General features: G+C 51.4%; 1 protein-coding gene across 3 annotated transcripts in view; it reads right to left on the bottom strand.

Moving 5' to 3' along the window:
- rap1gds1 (RAP1, GTP-GDP dissociation stimulator 1) overlaps positions 1–21,852 on the bottom strand; it is a 48,413-nt gene that overhangs the window by 6,235 nt on the left and 20,326 nt on the right. For 2 of the 3 annotated variants that reach the window (XM_061252147.1, XM_061252149.1), the window contains 7 exons: positions 21,043–21,189; positions 13,202–13,330; positions 12,733–12,858; positions 8,219–8,362; positions 6,151–6,282; positions 4,817–4,951; positions 3,988–4,113 (listed from right to left, as the gene is read on the bottom strand). In XM_061252147.1, the coding sequence (XP_061108131.1) occupies positions 3,988–4,113; positions 4,817–4,951; positions 6,151–6,282; positions 8,219–8,362; positions 12,733–12,858; positions 13,202–13,330; positions 21,043–21,189 (939 nt within the window). The remainder of the gene's footprint in view (positions 1–3,987; positions 4,114–4,816; positions 4,952–6,150; positions 6,283–8,218; positions 8,363–12,732; positions 12,859–13,201; positions 13,331–21,042; positions 21,190–21,852) is intronic. The other variant, XM_061252150.1, reaches the window with a different exon arrangement.

Below are 21,852 nucleotides of genomic sequence, written 5' to 3'. Positions count from 1 at the left end.
CTGAGGCTGAGAGACAGATGCAGGCCATTACAGGCCTCTGAGAGTGTGGGACCAGGTGCCACCATCTTAATCCTCCAGCTGCAATTAACACATACAGTACCTGTCCTCTCAACACTTCACACCCGTAGAGGCGTAGAGACACAGGGCATTGTGGCACGCGGATGAGCCGCTCTTACTATTCAACAAGGCACTCCCAAAAAGAAAAGAAAAAGAAAAAGAAAAAGGTTTGCAGTATTTGTAAGCACTAGCACAACCCAGGGAATTCACGCAGTGCCTGAAGTCTAGAATCCCAGTTTTTTCATCATTAAAAAAAGGTTTATGTGATGAGAGGGAATCGACCAAAGTCTTTCTCTAATGTCAGCAGTGAGAAAGGGGCAGATAATGGGAAGGCCAGGGAAGGCCAGTGAAGGCCAGGGAAGGCCAGTGAAGGCCAGGGAAGGGCAGGGAAGGCCATGGACGGCCAGGGAAGGCCAGGGAAGGGCAGGGAAGGCCAGGCCATTTGCCGCAGTCACAGGCAAGCCCTCACAGCTGCTCTGTGTGCTGAAAGAAGCCGGCGACCAGGAGGCACTCCCCGTAAACCCCCTAAGACAGATTAACACTCAGATGGCAGAGTGTAAATATTTAGCGGGAAGGCTGCGCAGCGCACATTTCGTGGGGGGTTGGTGTCTATCTCGCGTGGGCAGGGGCCTACGGGACCCGGCGACAGACGGCTGAACGGAGCGCCGGGAGGTTGCTAACGGAGACGCCCCCGTCAGCCGCGTTCCCAAAGCCGAAGGCTCCGGAGGAGGCAGAAGGGCAGGAAGGCTGGGGAAGATCAGAAGCTCCTGAACCCCGGGTCGAGAACAGCCCGCCGGGGGACACGGTCTGACAGGCACTGCTGCTCAGACACCGTCGACGGCCGTCCTTAACTTCACACTACCCAGTAAAAAGCAGGAATCATTCGTTTTTCTGCTCACAAACACTATGTGGTGAGCTCAGGAATTTCAGTTGGCCAACAACGTTGTGAAGAAAAAGTAAAACCATGCGTGTAACTTAAAGTTAAGGACAAATGTTAACTGAATATAGGCCACTGGCCTAAAACAGTCATTAGTCTTTTGTACAGTAAGTATTCTCTCTCAGTAAGTGCACAGGATTGGTTTTACATCGAGTACCATCCCTGCATAACAGCAGTAAGCTAGCTGTTCAGTGAGTAGCCTAGCCTCCCTCCATTAAAACAATGTTCTGTGCTGCTAACCGCATGCCAAGTGTACAGTACGCTCCCTCAGGCGCTAATCACTGGCAGCTCACCGGACGGCTGTTTATTCGGCAGCTCTGGAGGAGGCAGGAGAGGTGGGAGAGGTAGAGCTCTCAGCACTCAAAATGCAGAGGCCTGAATATCGGATCCTAAAATGGAGTCCAAGTGCTTCTCTCTGCCTACATATGTGCGTTCAGTTTATAGCGCCAGGACATGGTAAATCGCACAGTGTAAGTGGCGTCTAATGTAGATATGCTCTATCTAGCGTGTGGATGCTTCTGTGGTAGAAGTATCCATGGCTATAAAGTGTGAGAATGAGCTGGGACAGTGAAATGTCTGTGGCTAAGAGGGCAGAGCATTAGGCGGAACATTAACTTGTTTGTCCCCACTAATGGACACAATGCCAAAGTGCATATAAAGTCCAGAGCTTTATTAACACTCAGCTAATTTAGATCTAACGCTAATGTCCACAAACAGATTCATGATCACTGTTCTCAGTGTATTGTATTGCCATCCTCTGATCCATATTAATTAAGGCTGGACTGGAATGCGATTGATTTATCTGAATAATAATGCCGGCAGTTATGCTCTGGCACATTCGGTCTCTGCTGATACACCAGCGCTCTCCACTGAAATCAGAGAGGCAGGCTAAGCCTCCGGCACATTAACAAGACATCTGGCGTCTGCCTTCAGCGTGAGGCTGCAGCAGTAAGTGTCCATAATACCATTTTGTTAATGTGTGTGTGTTTGTGTTTGTGAGTGCCTGTGTGTGGTGTGTGCCTGTGTGTGTTTATGTGTGTGTGTGCCTGTGCGTGGTGTGTGCATGTGTGCGTGTGTGTGTGTGTGTGTGTGTGTGTGTGTGTGTGTGTGTGTGTGAGAGTGTGTGTGTGTGTGTGTGTGTGTGTGTGAGAGAGTGCCTGTGCGTGGTGTGTGCATGTGTATGTGTGTGTGTGTGTGTGTGTGTGTGTGTGTGTGAGTGTGTGTGTGTGTGAGTGCCTGTGTGTGTGTGTGTGTGTGTGTGAGTGTGTGTGAGTGCCTGTGCATGCGTGGGTATGCGTGCCTGTGTGTCTGTATTACATTACATTACATTATTGGCATTTGGCAGACGCTCTTATCCAGAGCAACGTACAACGTATTTGTGTGTGTGGCTGTGTGTGGTTTGTGTGTGGCTGCGTGTGTGTGTGTGTATGTGTGTGTGTGTGTGCGCGTGTATGTGAGTGTGTGTGTGTGTCTGTGTGTGTGTGTGTGTGTGTGTCTGTGTGTGTGTCACACACACACACAGGGAAAGCCATGCGCAGTGTGTGTGTCTCACACACAGGGAGAGCCACGCGCAGTGTGTGTGTCTCACACACAGGGAGAGCCACGCGCAGTGTGTGTGTGTGTGCCTCACACACAGGGAGAGCCACGCGCAGTGTGTGTGCCTCACACACACCCTGCGGAGAGGGTGACAGCTGGCGGGATCAGAGGGGAGCGTGGCGGAGAGCGCCCGCCAGCCGTGCTATCAGAGCTGGGATCACAGCGCGCTCTGCTTCCCTCAGTCTGCTCATTAACCAGGGCCTTCGCCCTTCCCCTGCCTCTCAAACACCAGCGCAAATACCACACACGCTCTTCTGCACTCCACATCAATATAAAATAATACGTCTCAGGGCGGCTCCTTTCCTCCCACAATCGAGAGTTCCTGCCGATTTAAATACGCACCTGATCTCATCTTGGTCTGGGTGTAACGCTTTCGAGACAAAATTACATTAGATGCCTCACAACTCAACGCTGACAGCCAGTTGTAGACAGAAAAAGCCAAGAAAGTGATCACAATCGCATCACACCATCTGCGGCCTTAGTCACGATGCCCATTCTGAAGATGACCATAGTAAACAACAGCTGTATTACATAAAAACGGCAGCAGTCTGTTCACCGTGTCACTGAATGATCAGTAATGGAGCTCCGCTGACAAAACCGGACCACTCGGTAACACTCTGCTCTGCTGTGAGATGTCTCTTAACAGGCTGGGCCGCTGTCCATGAGTGATGAGGCTCGGCTTCAGGCTGTGTGGGGTTCAGGCCCACCCCCGGGAGAGGCCACAGACTCGCTGAGCAGGCCCCAGCCTAGCGGCCTCTGGGCTGGGCTCTAGAGGGGAAGCGTCCCCTCTCCTCTCCACCATCCTCAACATACACAGCACTGCTGCCGAAACTGGACCAATCCCACAAATCAGCTACATTTCACCAGAGCCTGATGGCTAAATATGATATTCAGAACTGGTTCGTTGCCAGGGGGAAAACCTCATGAGGACCTGAAACCTTTTTTTACTTCTGCTGCTGTAACCTATCCACTAAAGAGGTTTGACGCATTGTGTTCAGAGATGCTCTTCTGCATACCACTGTTGTAATGTGTGGTTATTTCTGGTACTGTCACCTTCCTGTCAGCTTTGCCCAGTCTCACACTTCTCCGCTGACCTCTCTCACTAACAACATGTTTCTGCTGCTCACTGGATGTTTTTTTGTTTTTCCACATCATTCTCTGCAAACCCTAGAGACTGTTGTGCGTGAAAATCACAGGAGATCAGCAATTTCTGAGATACTCAAAACAACCTGTCTGGCACCAACAATCATTCCACGGTCACAGTCACTTAGATCACATTTGTTCCCCCATTCTGACATTTGGTCTGGTCAGGGGCAGTGAAACCCGGTCAGGTGCAGTGAAACACGGTCAAGGTCCAGTGAAACACGGTTGGACACTGGGGTCAGGGCAGAACCCACCTTGCGTGTCGATCAGCATCCGTAGCGTGCCCAGCAGTTTGAACTGCACGGGCGGCATCTCCGACTTGAGGAACTTCAGCACCACGTCCGACACCCCGGCGGACAGCATCTTGGACTTGTTCACCACTGCGGGAGGAGAGTTTGACGGAGGCAGTGAGGCGTGAGCGCAGAGAGAGCAGTGCTCAGCGGGGGAACCGCCGTGACGCTGCCTCCAACCTAACCGCTCCAGTTATAACAGGGTGTCATCCCTGCATAATCTAATACAATACTGACTGCTGCCTGGGCAAGGCCTGATTTAAAACTGCCTTCTCTTACGTCATATACATGCTTGCTGTCTGACTAGCCCAGGTGGATTTATAAATTAACCAGCATGATATTCTACTGGATTTTGTTTTGTTTGCTTGTTTGAAGAGGGGGGGTGAAAACCCAGGTAAATGCATCAAAACTACACCAGCTTTACTGTTTTTAATTGCTTTTAACATACTGGAGACAGGGGCGAGGGGGGGTTTGCCAGGTTCCTCAGGGCACTGAGAGCGGCGTGCTGCACTGTGATGTGTGTGTGTGTGTGTGTGTGTGTGTGTGTGAGTGTGTGTGTGTGTGTGTGTGTGTTTGTGTGTGTGTGTGCTGTATGTGTGTGTGTGTGTGTGTGCTGTATGTGTGTGTGTGTGTGTGTGTGTGTGTGTGCTGTATGTGTGTGTGTGTGTGTGTGTGTGTGTGTGAGTGTGTGTGTGAGTGTGTGTGTGTGTGTGTTTGTGTGTGTGTGTGCTGTATGTGTGTGTGTGTGTGTGTGTGTGTGTGTGTGTGTATGTGTGTGTGTGTGTGTGTTTACCGGGGATGGCCAGGTTCCTCAGGGCGCTGAGAGCAGCGTGCTGCACGGTGACGTTGCCCTCGTCCACGTGTCTGTCCAGCAGGTCCAGCAGCTTCTGCACGATGCCCGTGTCCACCATGTGGATGCAGTTCCCATCTGAGACAGACAGACAGACAGACACACACACACACACACACACACACGTCTCACACACACACACACACACACACACATATATATATATATCACACATACCATACATATCACACACACCACACACACACACACACACATCACACATACCACACAAAGACACGCAGCCCGGCATAAGAACCCATCCTCTTCGCCGACTGAAAATTGCAAAAACTTCATCCGCTCAAAAGACGTAGCACCACGACGTGAGAGTACTAATTAAAGTAAATGCACGGCACAAAAAGCCATTTTTATTTCTCTAATTCAGCATATTCAGAGATGCACGGATCATTTCGTTCATAGGACGCGATGTGCAATGCATTTGGTGTGGGGCCAAAGCAAAATGTGCTTTAATAAGAGTAAAAAGATGTGAGGAAAAGCCAGCACTCCACTATTCCAATCTCAATTTGGCTCAAGGATTCGCAGCACTGAAGCAGATTCAGAACGGATTCCATCCAGAACACGCGTGTGTTACGTGCTGTGACCACCAGGGGGAGCCCTTATTGCCGTGCCGCACACGTCCCTCAGTACTGCAGGCTGCAGAATGTATTCTGCCCCCTACAACCGCTCCATGATCAGCTTAGCCGATCTCTGATCCAACCATTATGTAATAAAATCCGTGTCTGCTCCAGAATGCAGCAGCACACACCGAGGGAAATAATGTCAAGGCTGAGCATTCTCTCGCTCCCTGACACAATTGCCGTATCTGGCACGAACTGTAGATATACAAATACCACATTATAATTGCAAAATAGGTCCGTAATATCAGTAGGTTAAACACTTCATGAAGTTGAGGTTTTATGAAGGCAAGTTATTGTTTTAAAAGCGCATAAGCAGAGCATATGGTCCATTCCCATGGAGCAGTAACAGATCTTACAATTTTCTGAGCTTGACTTTGCAATGCATATTATATGTCTGAAATGACTGTGATTCAATGTCAAAGAGCCTCAAAGATAAAACAACAATTTGGGAATGTGGATAATGCCTTATGAATGGATAATCACCACCCGTCTCGCGTCTCCTTGGTTCACACAGTCACTTAATCATGCGACGTGTCAGTCAATTAAAAAAAAAAAGAAAAAGTCTAAAGCGGCAGTCCAATCAGAGGCACCGCTGCAAAGAGGAAACCATGGTAACCATGGGGTGGGGGGGAGGAGGCCTACCGTTGCGAGCGAAGTTAGCGATAGCCAGCGCTCCTGCTAGCTGCAGCTGATGGTTGTGGGACGGGACCCAGGAGAGCACCCTCTGGAACACACTGCCCTTGCCCCCTTCAAACAGCTTCTGCATGGACTCATCTAGGACAGCAGGGAGAGAGAGTGAGCCTCACATCTCACAAATAGCCACATGCTAACACATCAGTCAGAGATAAAAGCACTCTCTCTCTCACACTCTCACACTATCTCTCTCGCTCTCTCGCTCTCTCACTCTCTCACTCTCTCACTCTCTCACTCTCACACTCTCACACTCTCACACTCTCACACTCTCACACTCTCACACTCTCACACGCTAACACGCTAACACATCAGTCAGAGATAAAAGCACTCTCTCGCTCTCTCGCTCACTCACTCTCACACGGTAACACATCAGTCAGAGATAAAAGCACACTCTCTCGCTCTCTCGCTCTCTCGCTCTCTCACTCTCTCACTCTCTCACTCTCTCACTCTCTCACTCTCTCGCGCCACAAAAGGAGATTTGAAGATCAACTGAACAGCTGTGCAAAATCAGTGCATCAAATACTATAGTTCAAATCTATATTTCAGATAAATGAGGCTGAAAGAAACTGCATCATGCCGGCTTTCTCAGTGAACTCATCAGTTAAGTGTTGCACTGTTGGGAAATCATTTTCACCATCAATGAAATATCCTGCATCAGTTCAGAAGGACGAGCGTGGAGCTTTCAGACTTTTATTATTCTACCTAATTTTCTACAGGCTCTCTTCACAATCCCTCCCCAGACTACACCGTGTCATCCTGGGTGCTCCAGAGCACATCCAGAGCTACAGCAAACAGACCAAGACCCAAAAACAATGAAGAAAAATGCAGTTAGGAAAATGGCTATATTCTTAACAGGACATAAAAGTACAGGTCACAGTAAGCAAATAAGCAAAGAAGATGGTGCACAGCTTCACCAGAGGGTAATTACCAGCCCGTGCCCCTGTTTTCACTGAAGCTATGAACACATTTCCAACGTCCAAATCAACAGTCAACCAAAATGTCCATTCCAGGCTTTCAGATTTGCTGCCAGCGAAACACCTCAGTCAGATCGTTATTAAAAACGACTGACTGGCGAGCATACACGCACGGTGACGTTCGGATTTCCATTTACACATACTGACAAAATGGCAAAATGTCTGAATTTCCCCCACCTTCATGTATATTTAAAACACTGAGGGCAGTTATGAATGCTGTCTATGAGAGAGATATTCCCATAGCGCACACACATCACAAGACACACAGACACAGACACAGACACAGACACAGACACAGACACAGACACAGACACAGACACAGACACAGACACACACACACACACACACACACACACAGCTAAGGAGAAACAGTGTTGGTCAGTGCATTGTAATCGGCTCTGAATTCTATTAACGCGCTCTTACTGATTCAGCTCTGTGAAATATTCATACTTTATGAAAAATTCATAGATCTGCTCTCCCTGGCCAGGCTCCTGCAGCCCATGGACACGCAGATATCAGAGTGGGGCTGAACCAAGACGCAGAGCTCAGACACTAATCACCGACTCTTCACCCACGTACAGCTCTGACAGACAATAGAGCTCATTCAGAACCCGGTTGCAGGAGGGCCTAGCTGACGTGCTAATGCAGCTGGGTTAAAAACATGAATGCATGATTGGTACACGAGTCACGACATTTAACAAAAGCATTAAATATAATTTGGATTAAGATATGGCTAGGTTAGCCTCCTCCTTTTTGGTGCCCGTTTGCTGCTCACATTTTACTCTTCAAGGAAAATGAATTGCACCAATCTTTCACAGTACAGTCCGTGTACATGTGACACGCCTAGAACAAACCTGCTTTTGGGAACTAACATCTCAAAACGGGAAGAACTATTCAAGACTCTTCTGCATTTTATGCTCTTTTCAGACTCCATTTAGCTTTTGAGACAAAGTCATGACGGCGTTGGATGAAGATGTTTTCTGGGCAGGTCACACTGGCTGTAAAGGAAAAGAGCCGGTCCACAGTATTGTATATTTACTCACCTCCGAGCAGCAGCAGCACCATGAGGTCGGAGGAGGTCTTCAGCTCAGAAATGTCCTCCTCCCTCTCCCCGTCCACCGTCTGAGCCACCACGTCCAGGAGGCACTCCACCAGCCCGGCCTCCACCAGCTGCAGCTTAATCACGTCTGCAAAGAGAACGCCGTGGTCACTACACGGAACCACGGAACGGAACCACGCATGGAACCATGCTGACCATACGGAACCACGGCAACCACATGGAACCATGCTGACCGTACGGAACCACGCTGACCATCACCGACACGGATATACAGTTTGGTCAGTAAGTATTTGGACAGTGGTACCTTTACTTGGAGGATTTGAACATCCGGATCAGGTGTTGAAACCGCAACCATCTTTTATATAGTCCCCCCCCATTTTAGGGGACCAAAAGTAATTGGACGGCTGGCTTCGCCGCCGTGCAGCTATCAATATCTAGTCTTGATTTAGGCTTTTGATTGCATTTGGCATTTGTCAACATGTGGATCAAAATTGTACTAATGCTAGTCAAGGAAGCCATTATGAGGCAATCAGTTACTCTATGAAGCTTTTCCTTTATGGAAGTTGCTGCTGATAAGACAGTAGGTAAACAGCGAAATGACTGTGCTGTTATGTAATGCTGTCAGGGCGCATTCAGCCCATCGTGCTTCAGGTGCAGTACGCTCAGAGGGAAAGCATTTTCCGGGGCACTGATACGGAACACGGTAAACAGGGGGACGTGTTCGCGTACGTGGGGCGTTTACGCCAGCCGAACACGGCCCATTGTTTTACACTCCAGGGGCTCTCTCCGTCCCCTCCTCCGTGTTGTGAGATTTACACAAAGCCTCCTCCTAAAGCTGGGATTTGAGTCCGGGGTTCGACACTACGCGGGCCTGCATCCAACCGCGTTGCGTAATCCACGCCGCTTTTCAGCGGGGGAAGAGGAGGGCCCTCCTGGGCGCTCCCGCCCAACACGAGCGGGCGGGCGGGCGGGCAGACGAGCGGGCGGGCGGGGGCCCTCTCGCACAAAGTAGGACGTTGTCTTGGAGACCGGCGGTACGGTAGAACCTACTGTGCGCCCAGAATGACAATAACACGCCTTCCTCGTTTCATCCGGCGAACGCAACGCAGCAGCTCACAATTTCACACCAAGGCGAGGGAAGAAAGAGGGCTTCAAAGAGCCACAGGCAATCCTTTTATCCCCGCCACTGAAGCCGTAACACTGCAGAGGCTCACTCTTCTGACTCAGGTGAAGCTGTCAGCAATATACGGAACAAAACCTTTCCCGACTGAACACGGAGAGTTGCAAGAGTTAGCCGGGAAGTTGGTCTGATTTAAAAAAGAAGTCAAGTTAAAACTAAATGGGACTAAAATAAGCTGAAACCAAAAAAGTAAGTAAGTAAGATCGCCAAATATTGACCGATAAGACTGCATACAACCTGCAATGTTCTGCAGTCAAATCCAAAGTACTATATAGGCCAAAAAATGTACATGACATTACAATGAATTTACAAAATATGTACACACCGCATGACAAACGAGAAATGACTGTATCCACACTATCTTCACAGATTTTTCCCCACATAACAATATTTAACCATGTCACCTAAATTCCTCACAGTTAAGACAGGGTTAATCTGGAGACTATAGGTCAGGATGAGAGTGTCAAGGAAAGGCTAGAGGGAGGCTTACTGTGGTAGATGATTAAATACTGCTGTCCACATCTCAACAAATGAGGAGACTGAACTGCCATAAGTTTCGCCCATAAACATGCCAATCTGAAGCAATGGGCGGTCAAGAAATAAGACTATGAGGCAGAATGGATAGCTCCAGTCCAATGACGTCTAACCAGAGAAGTTCCATATAGTATGGAAATCAAGGAGATCAATAGTTAGTGTGCCACATAAAATACAGGGCATTTCTGTCCTGACAATAGATTGCCTGGAGAGCATTAATCAAGGTGAGGGTTGCATAAAGAAGGCACACTGCTGCTTTAATCAGAGCAGCAGTTTGGCTCCTGTGCATGGGTGAAGTCTGATTGGATCTGAAGATGGAGACCCTCCCCTCCCACTGCTCTTAAAACAAAAGCTTGACTGGCCCTGACATGTCATGCCGGAGCAAGTCCATGTTCCTTTGTCTACTCTCCAGCTCTTTCGGTTTTTTGGAATGCTTTTTAAAAATGTCAGCGACAACTCCTCTTGCTTTCAATTACCAGTAGTAGATTGTTACAACAGCATTAGGATGTTCAGTTAAGTGCATTCGAATATCACATATTTGTCATTTTAAACCTTACAGCGTCAACCATCATCCCCCCACAGTTACTTGTGGTTCCTGGAGCCTCCAGACCCAGTTTAGGGGGCTGCCCAACGAGTATCAGTCCACCACACCCGCCCCTTTCAGGAGTGCGTCACATGACGGCCATTCCTGATGCCCCGGGCGCACTGTGGGGACATTTGGGGACGGGAGGTTTAGGGAGTCTCAGCTGCTCCACGGTCCAGAGGCCGCAGCGTAAAGCCCCCCCCCGACGCGTCTGGGGTGTCCGGTATCGAGTGCGCGGACAGGTGCCTCGGAAGAACCCGCGTCCCAGGGTCTCTCGCGCTTTTAGGTCTGCGAGGAGCCGCCGATGACTGTTAGCGGGCCAGCTGGCGGGAGAGGAGTGAGTAACAGCACCAGGGGAGAGGAGCTCGCTGACTGGGGGGCTGAGTCATACCAGTCCCCGTTTCACCCCTTAAAAACCGACACTCATGACCTTGTTCCACTCAAAAAAAAAAAAAAAAACCCACCAACTGAACTTATTCGTATACAATCCATTGAACCGGGGGGAGGGCACGCGCGGGCGCCATTTTGACAGTGTTTGCGGGGGCATCGGGGTGTAGACTGCCGACATGAACCAGCTCTGTTCTTTGTCCGCGGATTAGCCCGCGGAAGGACGCCCACGCGGCGTACTGCCGGAAAAACACCTTGAACTCTGAAACACTTGTCAAATCGATAAATCTGACTCACAGAGTACACCAGGCTGAAGCCCGGGTAGGCAGCAGTCAATGTTTGAGGAGAAGGAGTCGGGTTCCCACCTGACTCACCACGAGGAGCGTTAACATGGGAATAAAGGAGACCTCACAGGTGAAAAAGACAGAGGAAATCGTTGTGAAGGTACATAATGTGGAGTAGGGTCAGTCTACAGTATATATCCAAAGCAGCCCCAAAACAGACTTTTCTGTGATGGCCTTCTTTTTATTTTATTATTATTATTTTTTTTACTTCACAGAAATAAGCAACCGACGATGAATCCAAGGGCACAATCATTTGAAAATAACTGCCATTGGAGCCTGCTCGGTAAAAAAAACCCCAAAATTTTAATGAACCAATGCAACAGAACCATTTGTATAATGACTCATTTTATAATTATAAAGTCGAGACTATTCAGTTCATTGTGAAAAGCTGCATTTAGGTTTTGCAGTGTCCAACCAATTAAAATAACTACATTCATTAAAAAAATGTTTTTCCATTTCCTGGTCTGAACCCAGGAGGCACAGGCCAGACAGTAGCGAAAGAGCAGGGAGACCGCAATCAGGGCTGGCCAGAACCAGCCATTCATCCAGCACCCACAGACACCTGGTGTCCGGCTGACACTGTACCCGCAGAGGTGAGAGAGGTCTGCTGCAGGTCAGCTCTTCAGATGCTCAAGTCTGTGCTTCTGTGAGTCTCTCAGCACGGTGCCGCTCAAAAGCAGAACTGACTGGTACTGAACCTACCGAGGAACGTTTTTTTATTTTTATTTTATTACATTACAGAGGAACTTTTATAAATGGAGAGCCTGGTGAACACACACGCACACGCACACGCACACGCTCACGCTCACGCTCACGCTCACGCTCACGCTCACGCTCACGCTCACACTCACGCTCACACTCACGCTCACACTCACGCTCACACACTCACACACACACACACACACACACACTCACACTCACACACACTCACACACACTCGCTCACACACTCACACGCTCACACGCTCACACGCTCACGCACACACGCTCACACACTCACGCTCACACGCTCACACACACACGCTCACACGCTCACACACACACACACGCTCACACGCTCACACACACACGCTCACACACACACACGCTCACACGCTCACACACGCTCACACACGCTCACACACGCTCACACACGCTCACACACGCTCACACACACACACACACACAGTCTGACCGGCATACATAAACTCAGAGAGCAGACTCACCTTGTGGAAGCTGTCCTCTGCAGTGACACCCCAGAACGCTGCCCCAACCAGCAGCCTTTGGGAGACAGCCAGCCGAAACGCCAGGCCACCCGCACTCCCGACAACATAATCCGCCGCGTAAATCAGGCCGCGATCGTGTGGCGATGTGTAAAGTGGGGCCTTCGCAGCGACCTGACCGTTTGCCTCGGCATGCGGGGGCCAGTGTTATAAAGGAATGAGAGTCACAAAATGAACTCTTCCCCAACCCCACCCCACCCCTCCTCACCGTTCTCAGCCAGGGGCGCCAGCACCTCGAAGATCATCTCCTTCTTCTCCCTCTCCACCTGCTTGCGGAACAGCTTGACCAGCTCCTCTGCGATATTTGTGGAGGCAAACTGCTCCTTGCTGGACTCTGCAGAGCAATAGCCATACTGTTATTGAGAGCATAGAAACGGCTAACTCACGGCTCATGTTCACATTAGATTCATATTTACCATGAATTTTATTATTTTTTTAATGAGAACATTTCAGGTTTTTCTCCAACATGGGAAAATGCGTGTAAAATTGGGCTACCTTTGAAAAACGAATCGTCTGCAATCATTTGCAAGATAGCAAGCCTGTGATATCAGAGTGCTACCATTGCTAAACCTGGGTGGCGTGTTGGAATAAAGCTCAAACAGGGTAAATGAAATAATGGGCGCATTTTAACATTTGAAAAGGTTGAAAACAAAGACACACTTGGGCACAGCACTCACCCAGCTCTGCCAGGTTCCCGAAGGCAATCAGGCACATCTCGGTGAGGGCGGTGTTCTGGGAGTGGATGCCAAGCAGCTTCACCAGCGTGGGAATCACGCCCATGTTGATCAGCTGCGCTTGCAAAGAGTCTGGAAAACGGAGGAGGAGGAGGAGCAGCCTGTCAGAATACTGCCACCTACAGGCCCGGAGGCCAACCTGCACGCAAGCTGCGGGCGACAATAAGATGAACCTATGCGGCTTAAAATGAATCTATGCGGCTATATTATCCGACGCCCCACAAACGGTGGAGGTTTTTATAATGTCTCCGGAGAATTATCGCCCCGCGCTTTGTGTTGCACCAATCAAAGGCTCAGGCCGTGGTGTAATACGCTGAGGCAGCAGATGACCATAAATCATTGTTATCTGGATGCAGCACTGTTTGTGTTGTCACGGCAGCGTTCGCTTCTACATGTTAACAGGGGAGGCTGCACACAGGACAGCGAGCGAGCGTGTGAGCCGGCGTGTTACTGCACATCGACCTCCTAGCCTAGAGGAACAGTGCTGCTGCTGGGGTGTGTGTGTGTGTGCGTGCGTGTGTGTGTGTGTGTGTGTGCACACGTGTGTGTGTGTGTGTGTGTGTGTGTGTGTGTGTACCCCCGTGTGTGTGTGTGCGTGCGTGTGTGTGTGTGTGTGTGCACACGTGTGTGTGTGTGTGTGTGTGTGTACCCCCGTGTGTGTGTGTGTGTGTGTGTGTGTGCGTGTGTGTGTGTGTGTGTATGTGTGTTCATGTGTGAGTGTGTGTGTGTGTGCGCACGTGTGTGTGTGTGTGGGTGTGTGTGTGTACGCCCATGTGTGTGTGTGTGTGTGTGTGTGTGTGTGTGTGTGTGTGCACGTGTGTGTATGTGTGTTCATGTGTAAGAGTGTGAGTGTGTGTGTGTGTGTGTGTGTGTGTGTATATGGGTGGGTGAGTGAGTGTGTGTGTGTGCGTGTGTATGGGTGGGTGTGTGAGTTCATGTGTACGTGTGTGAGTGTGCGCGCGCACGTGTGTGCATGCCCATGTGTGTGTGTGTGTGTGTGTGTGTGCGCGCACATGTGTGTGAAGGTGCATGTGATTTGCACTCCCATGAGCACTGTCCCAGTAGGCCCAAACAGGGGAGGGCACACACCTGAGAGAGTCTGAGGGCAAGAGCAGGGTAGAAAAACAAAGCTAATGAACTGGAATGGAGAGGCTCATGGGAAAAATCCATCTGTCTGCTGCAAGGAGTAATGTCACGGTATACCAGAATGGTTAAAGATACAATTACCTTGTGTGAGATGGGATGGGATGCAAGAGCCAAACACAAGAGCCAAAAAAAGACCGGTCTAAGTAAGGAGGGATATGAAATGCATGGCTTTGCTTAAGGGCTGAGAAACAATGCACTCCCTTGGAGCCTTGGAGCGGTAAATTGAGTTTGATGCGACACATAAATGGAGAAGTCTGCTTACAGTCATAACACAATGCACTTTACATGCATCTGAGGGAAAAATACAAAAAACAGTTTGGGAGGCGGTCAGGTGGAGGGAGCCCCAAGCTTTGGCTCTCGATGTTGGCTCTAATGTTGAATCCTGGCCTTGTCGGCGCCCGCCGTAGCCAAGCACACCGCTGGCCGGAGACAGGCAGGGGGGGCTGGAGCTGGCTGTGCTGTCGTCTCGTACGCGAGCGGCTCCTCCGATCGAACAGCTGCCAGCAGTCTGACTGCACCACCCGCACGTGAAGCACCCAGCGCAGCCTGACTGCTCCACCCGCACGTGAAGCGCCCAGCACAGCGCAGCCTGACTGCACCACCCGCACGTGAAGCGCCCAGCACAGCGCAGCCTGACTGCACCACCCGCACGTGAAGCGCCCAGCCGCCTGCAGTCTGACTGCACCACCCGCACGTGAAGCGCCCAGCAGAGCGCAGCCTGACTGCACCACCCGCACGTGAAGCGCCCAGCCGCCTGCAGTCTGACTGCACCACCCGCACGTGAAGCGCCCAGCCCAGCGCAGCCTGACTGCACCACCCGCACGTGAAGCGCCCAGCCCAGCGCAGCCTGACTGCACCACCCGCACGTGAAGCGCCCAGCCCAGCGCAGCCTGACTGCACCACCCGCACGTGAAGCGCCCAGCACAGCGCAGCCTGACTGCACCACCCGCACGTGAAGCGCCCAGCCCAGCGCAGCCTGACTGCACCACCCGCACGTGAAGCGCCCAGCCGCCTGCAGTCTGACTGCACCACCCGCACGTGAAGCGCCCAGCCCAGCGCAGCCTGACTGCACCACCCGCACGTGAAGCGCCCAGCCCAGCGCAGCCTGACTGCACCACCCGCGCGGGAAGAGCCCAGGGCAGCGCAGTCTGACTGCTCCACCCGCACGTGAAGCGCCCAGCCCAGCCCAGTCTGACTGCACCACCCGCGCGGGAAGCGCCCAGCGCAGTCTGACTGCACCACCCGCGCGTGAAGCGCCCAGCGCAGAGCAGTCTGACTGCACCACCCGCACGTGAAGCGCCCAGCCTAGCCCAGCCTGACTGCACCACCCGCACGTGAAGCGCCCAGCGCAGAGCAGTCTGACTGCACCACCCGCACGTGAAGCGCCCAGCCCAGCGCAGCCTGACTGCACCACCCGCACGTGAAGCGCCCAGCCCAGCGCAGCCTGACTGCACCACCCGCGCGGGAAGAGCCCAGGGCAGCGCAGTCTGACTGCTCCACCCGCACGTGAAGCGCCCAGCCCAGCCCAGTCTGACTGCACCACCCGCGCGGGAAGCGCCCAGCGCAGTCTGACTGCACCACCCGCGCGTGAAGCGCCCAGCGCAGAGCAGTCTGACTGCACCACCCGCACGTGAAGCGCCCAGCCTAGCCCAGCCTGACTGCACCACCCGCACGTGAAGCGCCCAGCGCAGAGCAGTCTGACTGCACCACCCGCACGTGAAGCGCCCAGCCCAGCCTGACTGCACCACCCGCACGTGAAGCGCCCAGCGCAGTCTGACTGCACCACCCGCACGTGTAGCGCCCAGCGCAGCCTGACTGCACCACCCGCACGTGAAGCTCCCAGCACAGTCTGACTGCACCACCCGCACGTGAAGCGCCCAGCGCAGTCTGACTGCACCACCCGCACGTGTAGCGCCCAGCGCAGCCTGACTGCACCACCCGCACGTGAAGCTCCCAGCACAGTCTGACTGCACCACCCGCACGTGAAGCGCCCAGCGCAGCCTGACTGCACCACCCGCACGTGAAGCGCCCAGCGCAGTGCAGCCTGACTGCACCACCCGCACGTGAAGCACCCAGCACAGTCTGACTGCACCACCCGCGCGGGAAGAGCCCAGGGCAGCGCAGTCTGACTGCTCCACCCGCACGTGAAGCGCCCAGCCTAGCCCAGCCTGACTGCACCACCCGCGCGTGAAGCGCCCAGCCCAGCCTGACTGCACCACCCGCACGTGAAGCGCCCAGCCCAGCCCAGCCTGACTGCACCACCCGCGCGGGAAGCGCCCAGCGCAGTCTGACTGCACCACCCGCGCGGGAAGCGCCCAGCGCAGTCTGACTGCACCACCCGCACGGGAAGCGCCCAGCGCAGTCTGACTGCACCACCCGCGCGTGAAGCGCCCAGCGCAGAGCAGTCTGACTGCACCACCCGCACGTGAAGCGCCCAGCCCAGCCTGACTGCACCACCCGCACGTGAAGCGCCCAGCGCAGACCACGCCTGCACAGCCCCGGTGGCCAGACTACGGAGCGAGAAGCAGCAGCAGCTTCAGAGGAAACCGCACACTGGACTGTGCTCACAGGCGCTTAACGGAGGACACTAAAGCAAAGGGACAGGTCTGAAAATTAAATTAAAATAAATGTAATTAAAAGGGGTGTAATAATCAGTTTAAGAAAACGACAGGGCTGCTACTGCTGTACAGTATGTGAGAGCTGTGCAGAAGAGGGGCTGTCTGTGACACACACACACAGACACACGGACACACACACATACAGCACACAAACATATGACACACACACACACACACACACACACCACACACACACATACAGCACACACACACACCATACACACACACACATACGACACACACACGGACACACACGGACACACACATATGACACACACACACGGATACACACAAACACTCACACACACACACACACACACACACACACACACACAGCTGGGGAGAGCGGGACTCCAGCGGGACTGGATGAGCGAGGGGTGGGCAGGGCGGCCACAGCTGTTCCATCACAGAGCAAATATATCAGCAGCCCCTGAGCAGCCTCGTGTGTGTGTGTGTGTGTGGGTGTGTGTGTCATATGTGTGTGTCCGTGTGTGTGTGTCATATGTGTGTGTGTGCTGTCCATGTGTGTGTCCGTGTGTGTCTGTGTGTGTGTCGTATGTGGTATGTGTATATGCACACAACAAACAAGCACGCGGGGGCACACACACACACACACACACACACACACAATATTAAATCCTCTCCTTTCTCACGCCCTATTCAGTAATTAGCTTAGCCATTTTTCCAGTAATGCAAATCAAGCTGAAATCAGATTAGTGCTTCATTGCTCCTTTAACAAAGCAGCTCGACTGCATATTCTCATATTGTCTTCTCTTTCTTGCCAGGGTCTTTCTGGGCTGCCAGCATGGCGGCAAGAGGTGCAATGGGCCAGGCTCTCGGTGAGGACACTGTATGCTGCGCGTTTCTCCTGCTGCAGAGAACGCAGGCAGCTCAGCGGACTAATGAGGAGATAAACCATCTTCTTAGAGGAAACAGAACACAATACACAGTGGAGAAAATCTGAACTGAGCAGTCTTTGAAAATAACATCTCTGCTACTTTTCAAAAAGTGCTCGAGCAGGCAGGAGGGAGTTATGGGAAAGATCAAGCAGGAAAGCAGCTGAAATAAATCTGCACACAGAGGGAATATTTTCCAAATGATGTCACATGTAGACCTTTACGTTCGGTTTTTTTGGGGGGTTTTTTTACAGCCACTTCCCTCAGCAAGTGCAGATGTACTTCCATGACAGAAGTAGCAGACAAATCGAACAGTAGGGAGGAACAAATGGAGAAAGAGTTAACGTTATTCTCCCGTCACGTGGGCAAAAACGTCGCCAGACAGAGGAGGGCGGAAACCATGGCTTCAACATAGAGTGAACGTGTGTCTGAGGAAAAGAGGAGAAGACCAGGGATGGAGAGAGTGATAAATATTGAGTGTTAGGAAGGAGGAGATAATAAAATCATTATTCATTTGAGACAACAGAGAGCAGCTGAGGAGGCAGATTGCAGGGGGGCATGAGGTTCCCTGTGGTGGAGCTCGGACCGACCCGTCTACTGGACAAACCACAGCGCCACTGGGGCCCAATCCCAGCAGCAGACTTCACAATGGTTCCCTAAACAGCCCGACCCAACAGGCCACTTCTATTGCTCTTATTACCAGTCCTGCTGTTACAGTGCCTAGCACAGAATGCACACAAAGAGTTAATTCGATTACGACTGTAGTTGAAGTCAAAACAGTTGAGCGTAGTCTACCAAAAGAAACGATATCAACTGCGAAATATCCCCCGCCCCTCCCATAACAGGTGCATTAAACAACAGGGGGCCATCGATCTCTTTGGAGACATACGTTTGCGGCGCAAACCTCGCCCAGCAGCCCGTTGATGGGCCACTCCGGCTACGTCGATACTAATGAAGGTCACATCAGACGCGGCGACAGTTTCACAGAGCGTCCGTCCACGGACAGGGGGCCGCAGCTCTGCACAGAGGCTCATTCGCACACCGTAATTGCAACGCTACAGCCGGCAGATTGCAGACGGAGCCCATTACCGCGTCACGCCCGACGCCGCGGCCGGACATTAAAACTCCCCGGTAACCCCGGGGCAACGAAACATCAGAAACGCGTTTCCGTTGGCAACAAAAGCCCCCGCGGCCCGTTTTACTATTCTTGTGCGAAAACGGGTGTTGCCAAGTGCGCGCCTTGAAATGCCAAGGCGAAGCAGGATTCGATTCGGAAGAGAGATAAATCGACGTTAGTGAAGTGACGGGTGTCTGCGTTTCCTCAGATCCGCCGTCTACAGTAACGCAGCTCAACCGGATCGTGGGGGTCGTTACAGGGATCTGGAGGCTGGAAGCATCTGTGGCAGTGAGCGCAGGGACCAGCAGTGATGCTGCTGAACCTTTTAGCCATTTCAGCCATTTTGTTACATGTCCATGTTTTAAATGAAGGGGAGAAGGAACCCGATTCATAGAAACTGAGACTTGAGGCGGGCCATAAACGCGGCTGTCAATCACAGCTGTATTTCAGAAAGCATTTTCAACATGGCCGGTGGGGGGGGTTGCGGGATATTCACATTTGAACCTCGGTTTATTTGAAAACGGCAGCCAAATTAGAATGGTAATAACTAGAAATGTAATTACTTCTCAGAGCCTCACCAAATGGCGGTCCTACACGCATCGGTTATTTCCACAACGTCACGACCACTGGGTCTATGAGGAACACAGAGCACAAACCCTCCACACACGCCGCTCGGCACTATAAAGTCAGACGGTGACTAACCCAGTACGCTGCAGGGACAAGCTCTGGAGGGCCCACAACTGGCCCCTAAACTGTCGGAAGATGAGTTCCTCTGTGCAATTTTTAACAGCGTGGAGTGGGTTGTTTGTCCCTTGTGCTGAAGGCATATCAAAATGCTGGCAAATATAAACCATCTGTTGTCTTTCTTAAACATCAAATAGAGAGAGGTAGGGTGCATTAAACAATGCAGCTGTGCCATTCATTGTGTTAGCATAATGCCAGCCCAAAGCTCAGCGGGAGACAAGCCCTGCTGAAAAGAATAATGTTTCACAGTGGCCACGTATTTATATTTTTACTTTTATTTATAGCTAACTGATGCACTAGCTCCTTCCGAAGAGCTGAATCCAGTCACTACAGTGCAGTCACAGGTAGTTGAAAATATTTATGGTGCAACTGATGATATGATCAATTACATCCTGATAGTGTCAATCCAATGTCAGCTTGGAAACACTGTACGGCCTCCTGTACAGTGATACTTGCATTATAGGGCGATTGTCTTTGATGGTGCAATATAAATACTGCACACAGAAATCAGAGAGCCAATTGTTTAACTGAAACCCACAGAAATCACTGACTGGTACGAGGTGCTTGAAAACTGTGCCGTTTCACTACTGCGGTCGGCTTCAACGCCTTCCCGCATCGCTACAGTGAAGCTGCTGATTGGGTCGATCTCCACCTCCTTCTCGCGTGAGCGAACGTCAGACAGCTCTGGCCTCGCGCTCAGATATATAGGGAGGCAAAGCCACAGCGGACTCAAGGCTGGAGTTAAAGGGAGTCCTTGCGCAGGAGACAGAGTCAGGGAAAAGTGGAGAAAAAGCACCAGCCCCAGGAGACGAAGCGAGCCCCGGCTACACCCCCAGACCGCAGCGCAGCACCAGAGAAGGAAAGGATGGGAAGCAGGAGTGTTAGTCGTTAATTAGTCTGACGAGAGCGCTCGTGTCCCCCTCACCACCTGCGTGCTCCGGTCCCCAGTGCCACGCACAAGAGCAGCGCTCGCACACACACACCGGTGAGCCGTATTACAAACGCTTCACGTGGGAGAGGCTCCACTGTATCCTTTACTGTGATTAACTCACACCGAGCCGGCACCCGTTCACTCATCAGCAATGGCTTCCCGTTAAAGATCGGGGCAGGACAGCCACTTCGCCGTTCCAAAGGCAGTAGAGTCGCCCAGAAAGCATGTGTCCCTTGTGGCACTACAGTAAGCTCTCCCAAGAGTTTGGTTTTTGTTCAGTTTTTTTGTTTAAGTGGGGGGGGGGGTCAAAGGGGTTCGGGGATGTTTATTACCATCATCATTGCTATAGTTCATCAGCATGCCACAAAAGACAGTCAAGAGCTTCCCATTGGCCGGTTGAGCATTTTGGGACATTGACTTTATGTGCTCAGCTACTATCTGCGCACCTCCCGCCTCGTCAACTGCCCTCCTGCCCTCATCTGCAAAACAAAGAGTTCAGGTCAAATCAAACAACATAAAGAAGAGTTAACTGTAACCAAAGCAAACAAAAAAAACAAAACAAAAAAAAAACAAGACAAAATAACAGCAAATTAAGCAATAACTTGAGTACAAATAATAATAATAATGATAATAATAATAATAATAATAATAATAATAATAATAATAATGCAGGCAGTAATCATAAACAGTCACAATAATAAAAAAATAAGTAGTGATAAGACATAATAGCAACATAAGGCAAGTGTGCAAAGGTAGAACCTCAATCGTGGGCCAAATCATCTAGCTATGCGAATGCACTGTACTGACCACACTGAAACATGGGTATGTGTGTGTGTGTGTGTGCGTGTGTGTGTGTGTGTGTGTGTGTCCACGCCCTCATTGGGTTTGCTGTAGTGGGCAGCTGTCAATTAAGCCCAGGCAAAGCTGGGTCTAGAGGCCAATTATACCTCCAGAGTTAGCAGCGTGTCACAGCCAACATCTCCAGAGTGGAGCTGGGAGGCTGGCGCACTGCTGAGAAATGCCTGGAGCCAATCAAGCCCCCGCACAGGCGCTCTCAGCTCCGTTACACAACGGGCCGAGGGACACAGACACTGACCACAGCCTGATTAATGTCACTTGTCAAGCGGGTCTAGATGATCTTG

The sequence above is a fragment of the Conger conger genome, chromosome 8 (assembly GCF_963514075.1).
Source record: "Conger conger chromosome 8, fConCon1.1, whole genome shotgun sequence".
Lineage (NCBI taxonomy): Eukaryota > Metazoa > Chordata > Actinopteri > Anguilliformes > Congridae > Conger > Conger conger.
This window is presented reverse-complemented; position numbering and strand designations above follow the sequence as displayed.